This window comes from Podarcis liolepis, assembly GCF_965112155.1.
Source record: "Podarcis liolepis genome assembly, chromosome: 8".
NCBI lineage: Eukaryota > Metazoa > Chordata > Lepidosauria > Squamata > Lacertidae > Podarcis > Podarcis liolepis.
In genome coordinates this window covers 49,369,154-49,389,674 of record NC_139560.1, presented here as the reverse complement: position 1 = coordinate 49,389,674, position 20,521 = coordinate 49,369,154, and the positions used below count along the sequence as shown (strand labels likewise).

Sequence of the window (20,521 nt, the reverse complement as noted above, 5' to 3'; positions counted from 1 at the left end):
ATGGGAACAACCATATGGCAGTTCACTAATCTTCTGCTGCCGTTCCATAAATCCATGCCAGGGAAGATGGGTTGACAGGCGAGCCTGATTCACATAGCAGTGTGTCTGCCCCAACTCCTGCCCCCACGGAGGCCCCTGCTTAACAGCGAATCTGAGGTTACATTGTCACTTCCCTAGTTTTATATTACAAAGCATATGTAAAACCAGAAATACTACTGTGATTAAATTATATTGAGGACTTCATTTAAGGCAGGCATAGGTAAACTCCAGCCCTCCAGATGTTTGGGACTACAATTCCCATCATCCCTGACCACTTGTCCTGTTAGCTAGGGATGATGGGAAGTGTAGTCTCAAACATCTTGGGGGGGGGCAGAGTTTGCCTAGGCCTGATTTAAGGGAATAGTTAATCCTGAGTCTAAGGCAAGGATGGTGACTCTGTGGCCCTCCAAATATCTCAAATTGGTGACTCTCAGAGCTTTCCAACTCTCAGCTGACTGAACTCTCAGGCAGCATAACCAGACATCAGGGATGAGAGAACTTGTAGACCAGCCACAACTGGAGAGCCACAGCTACTTCACACCTGAAATAGGGGAACCCCTCCTCTTTGCCTTCTCCCATTGTTAAAATCTCACACATTATGGCAACAGGGCTTGTGACTAATGGTCCAATCTGAGCAATGATTTCTTAATGTTCTGAAATAGTTTTAGGCTCATTGATGCCTAAATGTACACTGCTATGGGTCTCCCTCATATCTGATTTTAATAATCTTATCAGCAATCATACCCACATGCCCCCTAATTCCTTACAGAATGAAGTGTGACTAACTGTGCATCACAGCATCCAGACTATTGTCAACAAGAGTGTCTTGTGGGGCCTTAACAACTAACAGACTTGTTTATAGCTTAACCTTTTGTGGACAAGAGCTCACTTGTTCTATAAATGAGACCAACTCTAGTCCCTGGACGCTTATGCCACAATAAATTGGTTAACTTAGACTAATTTTGCATAGGATTGGCTGCTACTTTGAATTCAGTGTGCCCTACTTTCAAGTAAAGCTTCACAGGATTGGGTTCTTACTCTGCAATACCATTCTGCCCTTTCCCACTGGTTCTTAACATAGCCTCTTGGAGAAAATATCAAGTGCCAGAATTGCTGAATGGTAAAATTAAAATTTGCTTGCTATGAAAATCAACATCTTTTCACTCTGCACAGTAGCATAGGAAAGCTACTATGTCTTATTTTCAAGAAAGAAGAATGTGTACATGGGGGGAGGAGGAAGAATCTACGATCCCTGAGCAGCCAAAATTTAGAAGGCCCATAGAGAATACGTAGTCAGCACCTTGATGAGTTAAGGTATATTGCATAGCAACAAAACAGAAAAATTGGAAATGGTTAGACACCCACTGTGGTGCTCCTCCTGACCCAAGGATGAATAGCGATTCCGAGCAGTTAAAAATCTTTGTGAAAGAACAAAAGCCAGCAAAAGGCTAAACCCATGAGCTTTGACTCCTAGACCTTTGTTCTAATGGATCTAGCAATCTACTCCTGGTTTGTTTGGGTTTTTTGCCAAAATCTTACTAAACTTTTGGCAGCTTTTACAAACTTCTCTATACAATTTGATGAGTCTGAGAATCCAACATGAAACTTGGTGTATTGTTCTGGCTCAAAATGCATCTGTCTCTGATTCTGTGTGTGTACATTACATGTGAACCTGAACAGAGATTAGAGTACTTACAGAATTGGAGGTGAGTGAACGCAAGTTTGTCCAGATTGCCTGGCAGTAAATTCAGCTCTTGGCTTAAAGAAAGCAATCCTTCTTTGCAGGAGATGTTAAAGTTGGTTGAATAGTTCAAGATAAATGTACTGTCTATATTTAGTTGGGAGAGAGATTCACAATGTGTCTCTCATAAAAATCACAATACAAACCACAAAGGGGGGTTGCCATAATGCCTGTACCTCCCTAAGGAAGTGTCCGCTTTCCTACTGTTCTTGATCTAGGTAGCTTTCTATCAACAGCCTTCTCTTTCTAGTTTTTAGGAACAGGCCTCAGACTATCATTAAAACAAGTATAGTCCAATGGTAAGCTTCCTTCTGCACAGTCAATAAATAGGCGACACAAAAAATCAAACACAGGTTCAGATCTTCTAACTATTTTGTAGTAATTGTGTATACCACGAAGTGTGTCCATTCAGGCAAACTGGTAAACCATGGTTTAGATACCATTAGCAAGTCCTAATCCTGGTTTGGCATCAAACCACAGTCTGCAAACCCTTCTAGCCAAAACCACAAACTATAGTTTGTGCAAACCAAAGTTTCTACTTATCATGCACAGAGCACAAGTAAGGGAAGGGAGGAGTATACAATGGAACTCCCTCCCCCTGGAGGCACAGAGAGCGCCTACAAATTCTACCATGGGGGGCGGCGGGGGGGGGGGACAAGCTTACCTAGCTTGTGCATAAATCAGGCACTAACTAATCTTGTTTACTTGGTGCAAATCCCAAACTAAAACTAATTTTGATTAGCCCAGACTTTTTTTGCTTGACCAAAACTTCCAGATTCCTGTATTGTGAGTCTTTCATTAAAGAAGACAAGAAATTATTGACTTTAGGTCAGAAGGGTGCCTAGAGGTCACAGGCCATGAATATCCAATATAACTAAAGGGATATAAATAAAGGGATATAAAGTAAAGGGATATAAATACATCCTTCTGGAGCATAGTCACACTTTTCCAGTATTGAAGGCCAAGCCAGAAAGGCAATAAGAGTTAAAAGCCCAAATGTTTGTTAACAAATTATCTACTCCCCAAAGGTGGAGAGCTATGGTATTGCAGGAAACCCCCATGAATTTTATTTACTTTAAAGTTAAACAAATGTTTTCTGTAGTATGAGGAAGCAGCCAAAGCAGTGTACAACACAATAAAAAGAGTGTTAGGAAAAACACATCTCAGCAATAAAAAAACACTTGAACAACATACATTAAAACATTAAAACTTGTCAGCCAGCGTGGGAGACAATTGTTTCACCAAATAAAAGGGCTTTTTTTGGATTCAATGGCAATCACAACACAAATGGAAGGAGGCTTAGTGCTTCTATTAAATAGTATAGAAAACTGTACAGCATTTAAGCAAAATCACACAGCATGAGGAAGATAGTAAGAACAAGATAATGTACCTCCCTGTTCTGTTATTGGGAGCGTCGGGAATCGACGGAAAGATTCCAGCTGGCCAGTACAGTCAGGACCCACACTGAAGCTCAGGAGTCAGGCCCCATGTGAGAGATGCATACGCTCCAGCCCCCTGCTGGCCTCTTGCTGGCTGACCTATTATGTCAATCCCTCCCACCTGCTAAGCTAGGTCAATCTACTGAGGCAGCATAATTAATGAGTCCTGCAGCTGCACTGCTGCCTACAGGCACTCAGCCTACAGCTGGCCCACAAATGAATCTTCCACCAACCTGCTGCTCCATATCCTTGGAGCCCACACAGTAAATAAAACCAAAAAACCTTGCTAAGGTACCAATAAGGGAGGAAGAATCATTTAAACCAGTATCTATTTCCTCAGGAAACAAAAGTCTTCTTGCCTAGGTTTTATCTGCAACAGTGAACCAAGTTCCAGATGAGCCATGGCCAGATTTAATCTCTCTGTCTCGCAATCTAAATAGCCTACAAAGAGCCAACCTAGTACTACTAGGGGCAGAGTTAACAAGCGGTCATGACTCTGCTATCCATAAATTCACGAGCCAATCCCTCACAAATTGCAAGACTGGAAAGCACTGAATTTGGCCTTCTTATCCGTTTGAAATTGCAGAACTTTTAATAGCTGCAGATATCAAACTTTCATGTTTTAGTCTTTGACAAGCCAACATTTCTCACAGCAGCTTGACTCCTAACGAGCCCTTTTTACTGAAGTGCCAAGCCAAGCCAAGGTTAGTGAGGAATGAAGAGAGCTTAAGCATGAACCTGTGTTAGGATGACACACTAAGGTTGGCTTAGCTCAGTGCAGTGAGGCAATAAAAAGGACAAGGGAGGGGCAAAATGACCCTGAATTCCTCTCTAGGTAAGCCACAGTTTGGGCTTACCATGAAATACAAACCAGGCCACCGCCTTGCTATATATTAAGAGTTTAGGTTTCCAAGTTTCATATTCTGAAGTCATCAATCCCCAATCACAAATTGCTTGGGGATGCAATTAGTCATCTTACACTCTACAAACACATTTTTCATGTTACTACTGCTTCTCTTCTGCTCCCCAGCAGAGCAACACAATTCTTCATATCTATTTTTATTTAGCCTCTGATTTAATACCTCTCCTTTCTATAGTGGCCTATACTGAAGGCAGCTGACTACAATAAAAATAATACAGTAAAAATAAAGCAGAACAAATCAGAAGCAGTAGCAGGATAGAAGACTTCAAAATGTATGCTGAAACAAAACAGGATTGTGGCTTATATATGGCTCATTCAAATGCACACCCCTAGCCCTTAGGGTGGGAACATACCTTGCTATAACACCATCTGCTTATGCCCAAACATAGACAAGCCACTAATATTTTATGTGATGGCGCAAGTCTCTTTGTAATACCAATACAGGATGACATGCGTGTTCAATGTCCCACTTAAAAACCTCAAATCAGCAGGATGAGATTCTTTCAATGAAGGAAGGTAAGTGTTCTCGTGGTAAAGGCTTGACATCAAACACACACACACAGGGCTCTGCAAGGAACAGGTTAGATGGGCTCCTACCCAATTTGCAATTTCAAAACAGATGTGACAGGGAGAGAGGGAGGAAGGGGTAGAATATGCAATTATTTCAGTTAATCATACTTGAACTTACATTAAAGTAGGATATTTGGACTAGGGGGCCATTCCCAAAGTTTCACAGAGAAACCCCCTCTAGCAGGGAGGGTTAATATATTTACTATCAAAAGCTTATAAACATGCTGTGCTGCTCTTGCACACAGGCTTGAGGAATTCACAATCAAAGGGCACGTGGAGGTTAACCACTCTCTCGCGACCTCTAATAAAATGTGTCGTGAGCTCCAGCACAGAGCGCAAGTCACCATAATTCTTTCTTCGGAGCTGTTCCATTTGGAAGCAGTTGCTTGGAGAGGACCAGGGCCAGAGGGGAAAAAACTGGAGTCAGTAAACCGTTAAGGCACTTGGCATATCCATGAGCTGTGAAGCTCTGTAGGTGTTTTAAGCTGAAGAATTTTCTCATACAGTACTCCTAAGGCTTAATGCACGTTTTAAGCACTCATGGCTTTGCCACTTCATTTATGGCTAAAATACATGTGATGTGGAAGATCTGTGATTGGGATCTTTCACTTTAATAATAATGAAAAGTTAAACAGACACCATAAGGAAAGACCAGGATCCCCTGCAACATTTTTCCAGTTTGAAGCTGCCCCTAAGCTGTTTGCACAAGCAAAAGTAAAAACTAAAAGTATCCGTATGGATAACTGTTTGTTCTGTTCCATGTTTCATACTCTGTGGGGTTCGAGATTTCAAAGTGTGCCTACCTTTGGCCACGCATAATTGTCATCCCTCTGAGCAAAGAAGTCAACCTTGTCTCTCAAAAAACATGTAGTGCACAGTGCCCAATATTTCTTCATGCTACATACCCAAATCTGTGAGGTGCAAGTCATTGGCCAAGGTGTTGAATACCTTATTCATGTCACATCTGATGAGGTCACCGTCAATGCTGAGCTTTCCTTTGAAGACGTTGACAGGCAATTCATGTACTTCAACTTTCAAGAGCCTCCAAGTTGCAAATGTCCTTGTTTTCTCCTGCTCCAGAGGGTATGACCTGAACCAATGGCTTCAAGATACAAGGAGATTCTGACTAAACATCAGGAAGAACTTTATGATGGTAAGAACTGTTTTGACAGTAGAACCTTGGAAGGTAGTGACTCTCCTTCCTTGGAGGTTTCTAAGAAGAGGTTGAATGGCCATCTGTCACGGATGCTTTAGTCGAGATTCCTGCACTGCAGAGGGTTGCACTTAGATGCTTCTATGAAAGTGGACTGTGATTTGTATCTAGGGACTCATACCTAGCTACTTCAAGAATCTCAATCCTGACTCAGCCTCAGGTCACTTTGAAACTCAGGAAACACACTTAATCTATGCCTGGGGATTGTCTCAACTAACCACTTCATTCTTTGTAACCATTTTGGCAATTCAAGCCGCATGGCTATTTTATTCTCTGATGTGATGTTGGTGCTGTATAATACACACATTTATTTGGAGTTTGAATGGAGACTGGTCTTCTGCTAATTGAAGTGCAATGCAACATCCCCGTGGGACATCTCCATGGCAACATGTGTTTATATACATGCCATCATGTAACCTATGAACATATATAGGACACGCTGCAGGTGGAAGGGTAGTTCTGCATTGCTGCAATCTGTTAGAAGCAGATATTGAGGATCTTTTGAACCAAAGGCAAGGTATAAATCTTGATTTAAGATAGTTTTTCATGTTCACTGCATTCACAGAGAAGGGTAGAGTAAAAACAACACACTTTTGTCTAAACCACAGCACCATCTTGTGGCTATAATTAAACTACACTGCAATTCTAAATCCATAAACTGCCAAACAGAAGCCCCAAATGGGACATTTTCTTCTGAAAGCACCACAGGTCAACTCAGTTACTAGACTAAACAAACACACACCAAAGCATTCTTAAAGTCAATTGGTCATACCCAAGAGTCAGTACAATTTTGTGTAGCCTATTACAAAGTGTTCATTCTAGGTTCATTTTATAGTTTGTATGTGACCTTCCATATCCAGAAGCAACAAACTTCTCATTATTTACAAGACCCCTTAAAAGAGAAACAGTTGAGAAATGCCTGATCTAGCTAGTGACTGCCAATATTCAAATTACTTCTCACTTGGAAGATTTAAAGATTACACCGTAAAAGCAATTGAGAAATTCTAGTGACAGGATTAACAGATACTGTAAACAGCCTAAGTAACTTCTGCTCATTGAGTAACACTAGTTTTTCACCTCAACTACTGAGGTTTGATATTTTCAGTTCCATTGACATTTCAGCACCCCAATGGATCAAACTGATCACAATCATCATAAAAGCACACACAGAAACTTGTTGTTTTAAGATTTTTTTTACAGCTGAATTACAGAGCCTCTTCTCAGGAGGCTGGATCTTGTAGAGAATTACAACATTTTTTTATACTCTACTGCATCCCACGGAAAGGCCAGGCAGAATTACAATTAAAGTACAGGTTTCACATTGCATAAAACACAGTTTACACAACATCTGGGTGTACAAATGAGCAGTATTCAATAATTTATAGTTATTTACTTTCATAGTATTTTAGCAACTTCATGCAAACCAACACATGCTTTGGCTCTTGAAAAGTTGGCATTATTCCTCAAAACCTTCCTCCTTGCTACATTTGCTCTCTTAGTCAAAGGAAGTGTGTACAGTGCTTTGGGAAACAAACACTAAAACACATATCAGAAAGTGCTGATTACTGTTTAACATTGAATAAAGATACTAGGGTTTCCATTACATTTTTGCCAGCTAAAATAAAGGTCATTAGGTCAAAAAATATAGACATTACGCATTTTAAGTTACACTCAACTTCACAAATTTCAATTCTGAAAGTGTCATTGCAATCCTTTGTAAAAATGTTGTTTCATTGCACACAAATTCAGTTTTATATCCCTGAAGATTTCCATGTACCATGAAAATAGGAAGTGGGCCTAGTTCAAAACTGTTATACTCACTGGGTTACAAACATCTCTCCATAAACGTCTGAATGTGTGATTTAAGAATTTACTGTCTCCCCCCCCCACACACACACCTCAAAAAACAACAGTGTTTTACAGTCATGTTCCTTTCCTCACGCAATACATAATAGTGCAAGTCTATACTTGACAAAAACAGCAATAATTGAATTACCCGTGAAAGTAAACATTACCCTATGGCAAGGGATGCGATTAACAGGGAATTGTGTTCATGATGCTGAATCAACACAACTGAAAGCTACTAGGAATGTTATTGAACACATTTCAAGATCCTTCTCCTGTGGTATATTACTTCTCCCTGGAAAATCTGCAAGTTCATAATGTTAGATATTCTCTGAATATGAAAAGCGTATCATTTGCATACCAATGAGTGTGGGGTCCTTTTTTGCCCAGAAATGCTGAAGTTTCCATAGCTAAAGTATGTGATATTCAAAAGAAAACAAGGTTTCTTTTCCAGTTTATCTATAGAGGTGTTGTGTTACTCAGAAAACTAGTTTTCACTATTTATGCTTCTAAAGAACTAATTATGCCTTCCCAACACTGGCCCATAAACCTTCTATATACATTATGTTTCAGAAAATATTAGGGCCATATGGGAAAAGGGATAGCCAACATAGTTTAAGGTGTTCCACACTGTTTAGTGGGTATTGTTCAAAAAAATGCTTAACACTCCTTTGCCTGAACTCCATCCTTGCCCAGGAATATCAGAGCATGAAGCAATAGGCCCTGAAACTAGACATCTAGAAAGAATTATCAGAAGGTAAATGCCATCATCCAACCCCACTTCCCCCTTTGAAGGGAAGACTGTAATACTCAAAATTCTTTATTAAAGCAGATGCACTGCAAAGATGTAGGACTGTAACTCAAGAAGACTTTGAAATGTACAACCATGCTTTCCGTACAAGTTTCCCAGAAGCAGACAAATATTTAAATTTCCAATTTACTGATTGCAATGAAGTGACGGCAGCTTCCAGAATTGCTCATTGCCAGAAACAGCTAGGTTGACATTTAAGAGTAGAGTTGTATTGGAGTTACAGTAGTCCACTTGCATAATCATCATCTTCCTCATTTCCACGGGAACCTCCTTCACCTGGTTCACCCACTTTGCCCTGTGGAGTAACTGGGGATTTCTTCTTCACACCTCCTCCTGGGACAGCCAATGAGAGGCCAAGCTTGGCATACTGGCAGAGGGCAAGAACAAGATGTTGAGCATACATGCCCTGTTTAACTTACTCTGCTGCAGTCAATGTGGGTATTTGCATAAAGTAACAGAATGGTTAATTAGAAAATGCCAGCACCCCACTAATACTACTCTAAGGGAAAGTAACAGAATACAAAGCAGTGGACACATTCATCTGTGTCCCAGGGCACCGTGATTATTTCTCACTATTTTATCTCAAAAATTTAATCTACAAAGCCATTAACAATTGCAATAATAAAATTATAAGACATTAAGATTAAAAACACAAGTAATGTAAAGGAAGGCCTATCTCTGCAATCTGAAATCAGTATTTACAAACCTATGTTACAGCCAATCTTTTTTCTAGAAGGAAAAAGCCCTCTGAAAAAAAAGTTGTATGACCAAGATGACAAGATACTACCCACAGCCCATTCAGACTTTAGCTTTGGCAGTGACTTGAATACTCATGTATCACAGGAAATGCCACATTTATGCATAGCATTGCAACTTACTATTTGTCAGTACAAAACATCCTGTGGATCAAAATAATCAGTTAATATATTCTGCTTAAGAAAATAAATTGAGACACCAACTTACATCATTGTCCATGTATTTAAACAGGGGTGAATTGCAAACATCTGATACTTGGTCCTGGTCTTGCTGATCATACCCCTCTAGGAGCTGCTCCAATGCGGCACAGTCTTCACTTTCACTGAAGCCTGGTATGCTGAAGCAATTGCAGTATTATTTAAATTACTCCACTCAAAGTAAATAAACTAAATTTCCATATAAAGTACAAACAAGAAAATGGAAGACGCGAGAATCAGGGCCTGAGAAGTACCTAAACGACCACTTCCTACAATATGACCCTGCCTAGATTCTGCATTCTTAATCAGAAGCCCTACCCTGGTTTCCCTCACCATCTGAAGTTAGATGGGAAGTGACCAGGAAGACAACCTTTTAGGTGGTGGCACCCTATCTTGGAGATGTTCTCCCTAAGGAGATTTGCTTAGTGCCAACTGTACCATTTGTAGACCCAGATATACCAGCATGCATTGACTGATTTTAACACTGCTTTTATTTTATCGTTCTGCGCAAGTTTTAATTATGATTAAACCACTGGGATCTTGGGAATTAGAGCATAGTGTCATCTGTATGGTGCACACAGCTTTATTTCTCCATTCCCATCTGAATCAGGAGAGGCTATGGAGGTACACTGAAGCAGAGAAGGCGTGGATGGGGGCTAATAAACTGAGGCTCAATTCTAGGAAGACGGAAATGCTGTAGGTGGGCAGGTTCCCATATCTAAGAACTAGGTGTTCCACCTGTAATGGCAGGAGTTGATCTCAAGTGGTTCCTGTGGCTAGGAGTGCTTAGGCCTTGTGTAGGCTAGTTTGTCAGCTATGGCTGTTCCTGAAACAGAATAGCTTGGCCCCACTTAGACTAACGTAATGGGTTCTATGTAGGGATGCTCTTGAAGTGGTCCGGCTAATGCAGAATGAAGCTGCTAGATTAGTAAGTGGGGCAAGCCCAATGGAATCTTGTGTCACCTGGTTCTAAAAGCTTTGCTCTGGCTACCAGGCAGGTACCAGCCAAATTCAATGTGTTAGTACTATCATATAAAGTCTTAAATTGTTTGGGACCCAAATGCCTAAGAGTACCAAATGAATGAATGAATGAATGAATGAGCAGCTTACTTTCTAAACCAACAAATGAGTTTTGTAGATGTAACAATTTGATATTAAGATGAGGAACAAATTTATTGTCACTCTTTTATAAGCAAGGAGCGTTTCTCAAAAAGATGATGTGCCAACGAACCCTGCATTCAGCGCTTATGCCAGTAACAGAAATACAGAACATAAGATAATGAAGAAGACAACTATGCTTTTAAAAATTAAAACAAATCAGGCAAACAGATGACTTACCTACAACTTTCCCTGACACATTTTTCTGCAGCAACATAGTCATTTCTGTGAAGATGAACTAAGACCTGAGCAATAGTTTTCTAAAAGGAAAAAAAAATGACTGATTCACTCTCTAATAACAAAGCTGTATTAATTTCTCAGTTAAACAGATTCAACAGAAAAAATATAAATGTCAGCATCTCAAAAAAAGAAAAACAGAGGTACTTTGAATAATTAAGGGTGATTTTTTTCTTTCAGAAAAATGACCAGATCTTTGGCAACAAATGTTTGGCCTGCCATTTTCTGAGCCAAGATTTACAAGTTTAGCATTAAATAACTCTCCATAACTGTTTCAATTATAGAAACGCATAAAATAAATACACCTTTTGCTATTTAACAGGACTTGGATCATTACAGATTATGTACTTTGGCCATTAGGCTACTTTGCCTCTTCTTCACCAAACTAAAGATGTAATTTTGCAGGTACTCCTCATACATTCATTAGCAAGCATTGAACACAATGATCACATCGGTACATGGAAGATGCTTGTAGCTTAAAATAAACAGGGCCTCTTGAAAAGCTGAACCTGAAACCCTGATAGCACCTAACAACAGACTCTGCTAGTCACACACAAGTCAATTAAATAACCAAGGCATGGCACAAAAGTTATGCAGGGTAAAATAAGTCTTACTCCACTCAATCCATAGATATTCGGGATTTTCAAAGCTGTGTCAGATTTTACAATTATAACACTGCATAAAATATGGTGCAGGCCAATATTTTTTAAAAAATCATCTTCCAAATTTGATACTTGTTTTTTTAAATACTTTAAAACAAAAAACAAAAACATGAACCAATTTTAACATTTCCAACTGTTTTAAGACTAGAGATTAGCGCGTGTATGATTTCTAGTGAGGAATACATCTAACGCTGTTCAATTAGATGTGAGCTTACAAATTAGAGTAATTCAAAAGAAAAGAGAGCACTTTTTCAGAAATAGATAAAGAGACCACCTGGCTTTATACCTTGTAACAAGTTGGATAGTTTTCAATATCTTTATAAAGACTCTTTTCCTTCTGAATAGATACTGCAGCCTCATCTAGTCTGAAAGACAATGAGAAGGATTGGTACATTTAAAGAAAGGAGCAGCAGGAATCAGGGAGAGAAAATCACTCCTTAAGTGTCCATTTTCCAAAATGGCAGCTCAACACTCAAGCAAAACATGAGCTCATGTGCGGTTACAGTGAGCCCATACTGAACGTAAAGCTGAAGGAACTACTTCCTTACAAAACACATGCTGGAGTGTAAGGAAATGGTGAAAAGCCAGGCCAGATTTATACTACCTGCAATGCATTTGGATGACTGTGTCTAATACAGCCACATGAGCACTGGGATATGGAATGTATGGCTGACACCATTACAGATGTACAGGAAGAAATGGTTATGATCTGCGTGTTTTAGTTGTGCTAGCCCCAATTGAGTGCCAGTAACAATGAGGGACGCGGGTGGCGCTGTGGGTAAAAGCCTCAGAGCCTAGGACTTGCCGATCACATGGTCGGCGGTTCGAATCCCCGCGGCAGGGTGCGCTCCCGTTGCTCGGTCCCAGCGCCTGCCAACCTAGCAGTTCGAAAGCACCCTCGGGTGCAAGTAGATAAATAGGGACCGCTTACTAGCGGGGAGGTAAACGGCGTTTCCATATGTGGCTCTGGCTCGCCAGAGCAGCTTCATCACGCTGGGCACGTGACCCGGAAGTGTCTGCGGACAGCGCTGGCTCCCGGCCTCTAGAGTGAGATGAGCGCACAACCCTAGAGTCTGTCAAGACTGGCCCGTACGGGCAGGGGTACCTTTACCTTACCTAACAATGAGAATGACCTTTATCTCCCAAACCCGGACTAGTTTTGCTGCTGGGGAGATGGGAATCAATGGGCATATACAGCTCTAAAGAAAAGGCAGTAGAATCTTAGAATCAAAGAGTTGGAAGGGACCATGAGGGTCCTCTAGTCCAAACTCCTGCAATGCAGGAATCTTTCTGCCCAACATGGGACTCAAACCCTCAATCTTGAGATTAAGACTCTCACGTTCTAGCAACTGAGCTAACTGAAACATTACTGAGATAGGGATAGCTTTGCCCATTTTCAATGTTTGTTGCATTTTTTAAAAAGAATGGTAAGTGGACACAAAAGGAATGAGTTTGTCTCCTTTGGCTTCAGTGACTTTGCAGTTACCAGCCAATAGATGCCCACAACATTTTAATTCTTAAATGAAATATCTGTTTCATTTGAAAGTCAGTTATAGTAGATACCATTCTACAGGAATAATCTATCTCCCAAGAAGAAAATTTAAAAGTTTGCAAGCTAGGAAACTGCAATTCCCCCACCCCAACATGGATGAATGTCATCTGGATATCATGCAAGAATTTAATGACCAACTGTGAATTTATGCAAAAGCTTCATCAGCTGGCAGTGCCATGAGAATGATTTCATTTTAAAAAAGGAATACAAAAGTTAGGATGCCCACCTGCGACCTCTGACTAAAAGCCTTGAAGCTTTTCCATACATTTCAACTGCTTGTCGTAAACGTTCTTCATTCTAGATAAGAAACCAAAATCATATGAGAACATTAATGATTTGTCAGGTAAAATTCTCTCGTTTTACTTGACTTAATACACAGCTCTATCAGCTGGGTGACCCAAACCTCTCTGAGTAAGCTTAACTGGAACATGAAATTCCAGAAAAGTTGCAGCATTTAATGGAATAAATGCAGGCACTGCAAGGTAAACATTGCATTTTAAAAACTGTTTGTCGTGAGTTGAGAAAGTGAAGACAGATAGCTTGCCTGTTTACCTGCTTGCCAAGCTTGGCCCCAATTTTCTAGCCCCATTTAGGCTTTGCTATCTACTCTTATGGCATATATACTATACAAATCAAATGACATTTGCTGATGAAAGTAGTAAGACTCGTGTAAAAAAGAATTCAGCAACACCAGTTAAGTCTACTCAGCAGTGCTGTCAGAAAGACCAGACAAGAAGACATTTAATAAGCACACCTGAAGTTTCACTCTTTTGCAATAGGACTTGACTGCTGTTCACCTTCTAAATTTTATTCTCTGCCATTCTCAACACATTTCCTGGGGAACATACTATATTGCTTTCAGGCGACTTACTTCAAACACTGCTGCTGTCTGCTGATAAAGTTGTATAGCCTTGTCTGGATTTATATTTTCTATTACTCTGAAATAAAAAGTCAACATTATTATTTAGCTTGATGGCTTTTTTAAAAAAAAGCAAACTAGATAAATCAAACTTCTTTTCCAGAAAAGAAACCAATGCTTTGAGTTTGCAGACTTACTTCCCAGCCCGATCCAGGGCTATAGCTGCTGTGTCAGGTGTTCCATTCTCCAGGTACATCATGCTGGCTCTCTGAATCATTTCCACTGCATCATGATGTTGTTTCATCTCCTAAAGGAGAAAGAAAGAGATTCACGTTTGTCAGGAAAAACGGCAAATCAAAGTCTATCTAATACTTTCATTTAGTTTTATCACATTATTGCATATTTGAAACTATTAAAAGTTTTGTTAAACCCTTTGATAAAAATCAGTACAACAATCTTTAGCAGATGGAAACATTAAAAAGGCAAAGAAATTCCTGCAAGAATCGTAGCGTTTGCAAAGAGTGAATGACTAGGGGCAACTGCAAACACCCACTTATACAATTTTATTTCAACACTTTATGATTTAAATCTAAATGTATGTATTTCACAAAGATGCACTGCATTTGAGGCGATATGAAAACTTCCTATGTTGTTGATCTGTGATGGTTCAAGCATCGGCTATGCGTGTGAGAATCACGTGGAAAAGGTTTATTTAATGGGTTAGCTAAATGTCCTTCCCTCACTTTTATCCTAACCAAAAAGTGTAAATTTCTTCATGCTGAAAAGATACAGCTCTTAAATACAGATTAGCTGACTTCCAAGTCAACAAAGGTTGAAATTCCTTACCAGGAACCACCTTCCTATTAAAATTACTTTGAAGTAAACAGGGCAATTGTTAAGATGTTAGGAGTCCTTGAATTTAAGACTATTAAGTAGTACTGATTGAGATCACAAGTACTGGCTTCGCTGATAAATGGATCATACAAGCAGCACAATTGAAACCCAAGAGCCAGCAGAATGAAATAGTTTGGATTTGGAGGACCTTGGGCTTGCTACCCTGGCTCAGTTGCACTGGTAGAAGTACCGAAAAAGGAGAGCCAGGTGCAGGGAAAGAAACTATCTAAACTTATTCCAAACCCCTTTTCAGCTTGGTCATGTGACCTAGCAACCTGGCAAAATCTACTCAAAATCTCAAAAAAAAAAAAAAAAAACCCCACAAAAACCCCCAACAAGTTTATCAAACTACAGGATTAGCACTGCACAGGACAAGCACCCAATAATTAGTTGTAACCAAATCAAATATAGATGGTTTGACTGGAAATGGCCATACCTTTAACATCATGCCAACTTGTTCATAAGCTCTGAAACGCAAAGCAAAATTAAATCAGTGCTGAAAGTGAATGAATTTAAAGTGTATCATACCAAAGACTATAGGACAGACAATCCTAAGATGCAGGCATCTTGGAGCCTATTCACTCCGCTGCAATATGTAGAACAGAACCAGACATCCAAATTACATGCGCTTTGATTTTTGCTCCATGACTTGGCTTGAAATGGGAATTCACAGCTCTCTCCCATAAGGACACTGGCTGTCCATGGGGAAAAAAGCAAGTCCCTTTTTTTAAAAGAGTAAAATAAAAAGTAGATGCATAACCGTACATCTCTTTTTACTACCTAATTCTGCAATATGTGAGAAAACTCACAAGTAAGGTGCCGTATATACTCGAGTATAAGCCGACCCTAATATAAGCCGAGGCACCTAATTTTAGCACAAAAAACTGGGAAAACTTATTGACTCAAGTATAAGCCGGTTTACCACACCACAAACCTGGTGGTGGCGGCAGCGGCGGAGGAAGAACAAGTAGCCCAAAAGGGGTGCTTTCAGGCTGCTCGTTCCTCCTCCACCACTGCTGACAGTGGCAAAGGCAGAGGAGGAGGAACCAGCAGCCCGAAAGGGCTCCTTTCGGGCCACTTGTCCCTCCACCACCGCCTCTTCCGCTTGCAAGAGCAGGCATAGGAGCAGCAGTTGGGAGAGGCACAGCGCAGCGCAGCACCTCTCCCAACCATGGCTCCTGTGCCTGCCCTTGCAAAAGGCGGGTGGCAGCGGAGGGACCAGCGGCGAGAAAGGGCTTCTTTCGGGCCACTCCTCCCACCGCTGCCGCCTCACTCGAGTATAAGCCGAGGGCAGCTTTTTCAGCATAAAAAATGTGCTGAAAAAGTCGGCTTATACTCAAGTATATATGGTAATAAGGATTTGGGGGGAAAGTATAAAAAAAACCCTCCGCTTTTTGATTATTTGTTTTGTAACTGCTCCAGAAACAGGTTTTGCCTTGAATCTTAATTTTGTTTGCCCAGGCTTAGGCAGAGCAACTGCCTCACTGCTGAAAGGGCTTTGGCTCTGGTGCAACTTTACACTGGCTGAACTTATTTCATCTTCCTTTGTCCCAGCTTCCTGTGCACTGAATTACTGAATTATATTTTGATGAGTGTCAACCTCAATTACATTTTCCATATACTGAAGAGCTCTCAACAAATTAAAACTGCATTCATACTTACTTTGCAGCATGGAAGAGACTGGAAGTAAATCATTTTGAGTCAAGGATACAAATTATACCATGTCTTCCTGAAATAAATACTATATTCAATCCTGAACTGTTTTTAAAGAGGGTATATACTTGAATGCTATTGGTACAAGTTAACATTCATATATGGACCAAATAATTCCACAAAGATAAGACAATCTAGATCATTTCAAAACTACTACTTTTGGCTGTGGAGCAACAGACCCTTCTGCATCATGACAAGCAGCTTTTCTAGCTCAAACTTTTGATTGAAAAAGGCAAAAGATCCAATGGAGATGCAAAAGCTAGTGTCACAAGAAACACTCGTCAAGAGTCGTGGTCATGAGTCATGTGGTAAACAGAGAAACTTCTTGAATCTCCCCCCCCCCAAAAAAATGATAGAAAACATTACATCAGTATTTCACTAAAAGTTTGGAATTAAAAAAAAGGAGTATCAGTCCAATAGTCATGTTTTCAAACCCTTAAGCAAAGCAAGAATTAATAAATGGATACGCTTTATTGTTTTCCTGGCAGAGAGCTTCTTTATAATAGGCTTCTTTTGCCTGATCATATTGTTTGGCATTTTTAAAAGCAACAGCTGAAAAGAAATAGAAAAGAAACCATTAAAAATAGATTATGTTCTGTGTTTGCATGTACATAGTAATATCCATTTACTGCACCTCAGAAATAATATTTAGAAGGGAACTTTTAAGAGACAATTTGGATTTTTACTTCAGCAAAGTGATTTCCCCCCAGATCCTGTCAAGTTTATTATCACATTCATTGATCAAATAATGCCATACATTTCTTGCAATTTTAAAGAAATGTGAATTACTTTTTATTATTTGTATTAATCTTGAATAATGATATGAATCTTAAAGAAAATCACATTTTAGCATCAAAGGCTTTCACAATGTTATGGTTACAACCTTTATGCATGCATACTTGAAATTAAGCTTCATTTCACACTGTAGGGCTTACTTCCAAGTAAACAGGCATAGCATTAGGCTGCAAGAGACATACTTTGGCCTAAGAAGATTAGACAACACTCCAAGCTCTAGCCACTAGGAAATACTGTGCAACCTGACATCCATCAATAGTCTAAGGTAACCTCTGGTTTTCTTAATATAATGACTGCTGGGGTTTTTTTCCCTTGCCTGGGTCCCCCAGAAATGATGGCTCCCATGAATGCAGAAATATACTTTTCCTAGATATTCTGAAGTGTTTTGCTCCTGAAAAGCCTTTATAAATTAAACCAATCTATCATTTCAAACAAACCCCCGAATATATCACCTGTCTATTTTTACCCTAGGTATTTATTCAGAAATGCATCACAATGGCAGGTAGTCAGTTAGCTACTGCTGCAAGAATACAGCACTGTGGGTTAGAGGAATTTCAACAAGTTAATCCACAAACTGCCAATAGAAGTTAGCTTTGCCGGGGAACATATGAAACATATTTAAGGTTGCAAAAATGAACTGCCAACGTTTTACAGAACATACCTGCTTTTGAATATTCAGTTGCTGCACTGTCATAGTCTGGCTTCCATTTTAATAATCCAGTTTTCAAACTGAAATGTAGAATAAACCAAGAAATAGCAATTCATTTTATAAAAATATACCTCTTTATTGTAAACTGCTTACTTTTCTTACAAATAGTAATAACAACGATATGCTACATCAATAAGGAATTTGATGCTGCAACTGTCATACCAGTGATTGCCTACTGCCTAATAATTTCACTAGATGTGTCAAAATGGTGACCAGGTATCAGGTCTTACAGTCAAACCTTTTCAATTCTACAAAGAAAAAGAGATTTATCTGGTTCAAACATAGCTGGGGGGGGAGGGGGGGGACATGGATGATCTTTGCAGCTTACTGGTGCCACAGCACAGGCCTCTAGTTTCAATCTCTGACATAGCATAACAGGATCTAGGAAGAGTGGTGATGACCTCTACCTAAGTACTGCAACCAGTATAGGTCGGGTAGCCCAGTGGCGCGACTTTGTATTAAGGTAGAGTCCACAGAGGTTGGGGTAGGGGAGAGAAAGGAAGTACGCAATACTTCAGGGCTTGAACATCCTGGGTCAAGCAAGCCCCATTAAGGGGACGACGCACTGATGACGAGGGTATGCCTGAGGGATGCAAAGTGTTGTCTGCGCATAAGAGCAAAACCCAAAACAAGAAACCGCCCCCCTCTTTTCTGGCGGGGGAGCTCCAGCAGAGCCGCCTGGAGTTGCTCTCAAGAGACGAGCGCGGGTCCGAGAGGGGCTCCCTCCGCCCACAGCTCCACCCGGGGGAAACCGCCCCGTCTCCCGGCGCTGCTCCATGGGGAGCTGGAGGTGCGCAGTCAGCCACAGCCCCCGCGTACAGCCTCCCCACTCGCCCGCCTGTTCCCCAAGGGCTGGCAAGCCGGCTTCCCTTGTCCCTCGCCGGCTTCCTTCGCCCTCTCCCCCTCCCGGCCCCCCTCGCTCACTATTTCTCCGCTTTAGCGATGTGCTCCAAGCCTTCGTTGATCTTCTGGGCAGCCATGTCACCCAGCAGGACCTGCAGGGATTCAAGGCCGTGACGTTTGCGGAGGTAAGGAACGCCGCTGCACCCAAACAACTGCGAAGGGCGGAGTCTCCGCGAAGGGCGCTTGCGCGAAGACAGGGTGTTCCGCCCAGGGGCGGATCCGATTCCTTAGCCTTTCTCTCCTGCGAAGTCAATGCGGATTTTGCCAGCATTCCACAAATGGGTCTCTTGAACGACAGCTTCAGTTAAAAAAATTAAAAATGTGCCTAGTTTCAATACATGAAAAAAGCACTCAATTTTTCAATAAAATGGCTATGACGTTGCCTTTCTTCCCAGACCCTGACAATGCTAGTTAATTTTATCATTTGATCTGCTTCCCAAACCTTTGATATCCAATCCTCCAGTGATAGTGCATTAGTTTCCCCAGTTATATTAGATTGCCATGCTTACTGCTGTTATAGATGTACAGTATAGCCATTTTTCTGTCTTCTTATAATACATTAATCTTTAACATTGCAAAAGATTAAAGCAGAACTTTATCTACCATCTCAAATAGGTGACCTACATTTTGGAGGGCGTGTCTGCTCTTGCCATCTATTGCTAACAGAATGGAAATATACTTTGATTTGTGCTTATATGACTGAACTGGCCAAATGAGTCTTTTACTTCATACAGATTATACTGCACTGTATTTCATTTTAGGAAGGCATCATAGCAGGTTATCTTGCAAGCACTTTATATTTTCCTAGTGACAAACTGTAGGAACAAACCAGTACTTAATATGCACTACTGTACTTAAATACTTGAAACAGAATCATAAAAGGTCATGCTAGAAGAATTGGTAAATAGACTTATTTGGTAACATGGGTTGTGGAGAGCTACAATGGTCATGGTTCAGTTCCCACCTTAGCTGATAATCATTGAGTGTTTTGAGCATAGGTGTCGCCAGGATTTATGTTGCAGGGCAGGCTTCATGTTAGCTTAGATTTCTGCCTACAAATGGGTATAGTACAATCAGAAGCACAAATACTAGGAAATTAGTACTGTAAGAATCATCAAGGGTTTTGCTTACTGAAAGTGAGATATAAACTCTTGCAGAAGTTTGTGATTGACATGTATATACAGTGGTGCCCCGCAAGACGAATGCCTCGCAAAACGAAAAACTCGCTAGACGAAAGGGTTTTTCGGTTTTTGTGTTGCTTCGCTAGACGAATTTCCCTATGGGCTTGCTTCGCAAGACGAAAACGTCTTGCGAGTTTGTTCACTTTTTTCTTAAAGCCACTTGGAGAGGCGCAGTTGCGACGGACCGTGCTTCGCAAGACGAAAAACATCACAAGACGAAAAGACTCGCGGAACGAATTAATTTCGTCTTGCGAGGCACCACTGTACATTGACAGCGAAAACCTTTAAGAATTTGACTGTATTACAAAGGATGAGAGAGACTGTG

General features: G+C 40.6%; 1 protein-coding gene across 1 annotated transcript; it reads right to left on the bottom strand.

The window, feature by feature from the left end:
* Nucleotides 1–7,098: 7,098 nt before the first annotated feature.
* NAPG (NSF attachment protein gamma) lies at nucleotides 7,099–19,170 on the bottom strand. The gene is made up of 12 exons (XM_083518813.1): nucleotides 19,037–19,170; nucleotides 18,065–18,132; nucleotides 17,076–17,160; nucleotides 16,558–16,575; nucleotides 15,332–15,362; nucleotides 14,199–14,308; nucleotides 14,014–14,080; nucleotides 13,369–13,439; nucleotides 11,877–11,955; nucleotides 10,872–10,951; nucleotides 9,544–9,673; nucleotides 7,099–8,947 (listed from the first exon to the last, which is right to left on the bottom strand). Exons 1-12 carry the CDS (start codon nucleotides 19,090–19,092, stop codon nucleotides 8,798–8,800), a joined length of 945 nt encoding a protein of 314 aa, XP_083374939.1. The 5' UTR covers nucleotides 19,093–19,170; the 3' UTR covers nucleotides 7,099–8,797.
* Nucleotides 19,171–20,521: the final 1,351 nt, after the last annotated feature.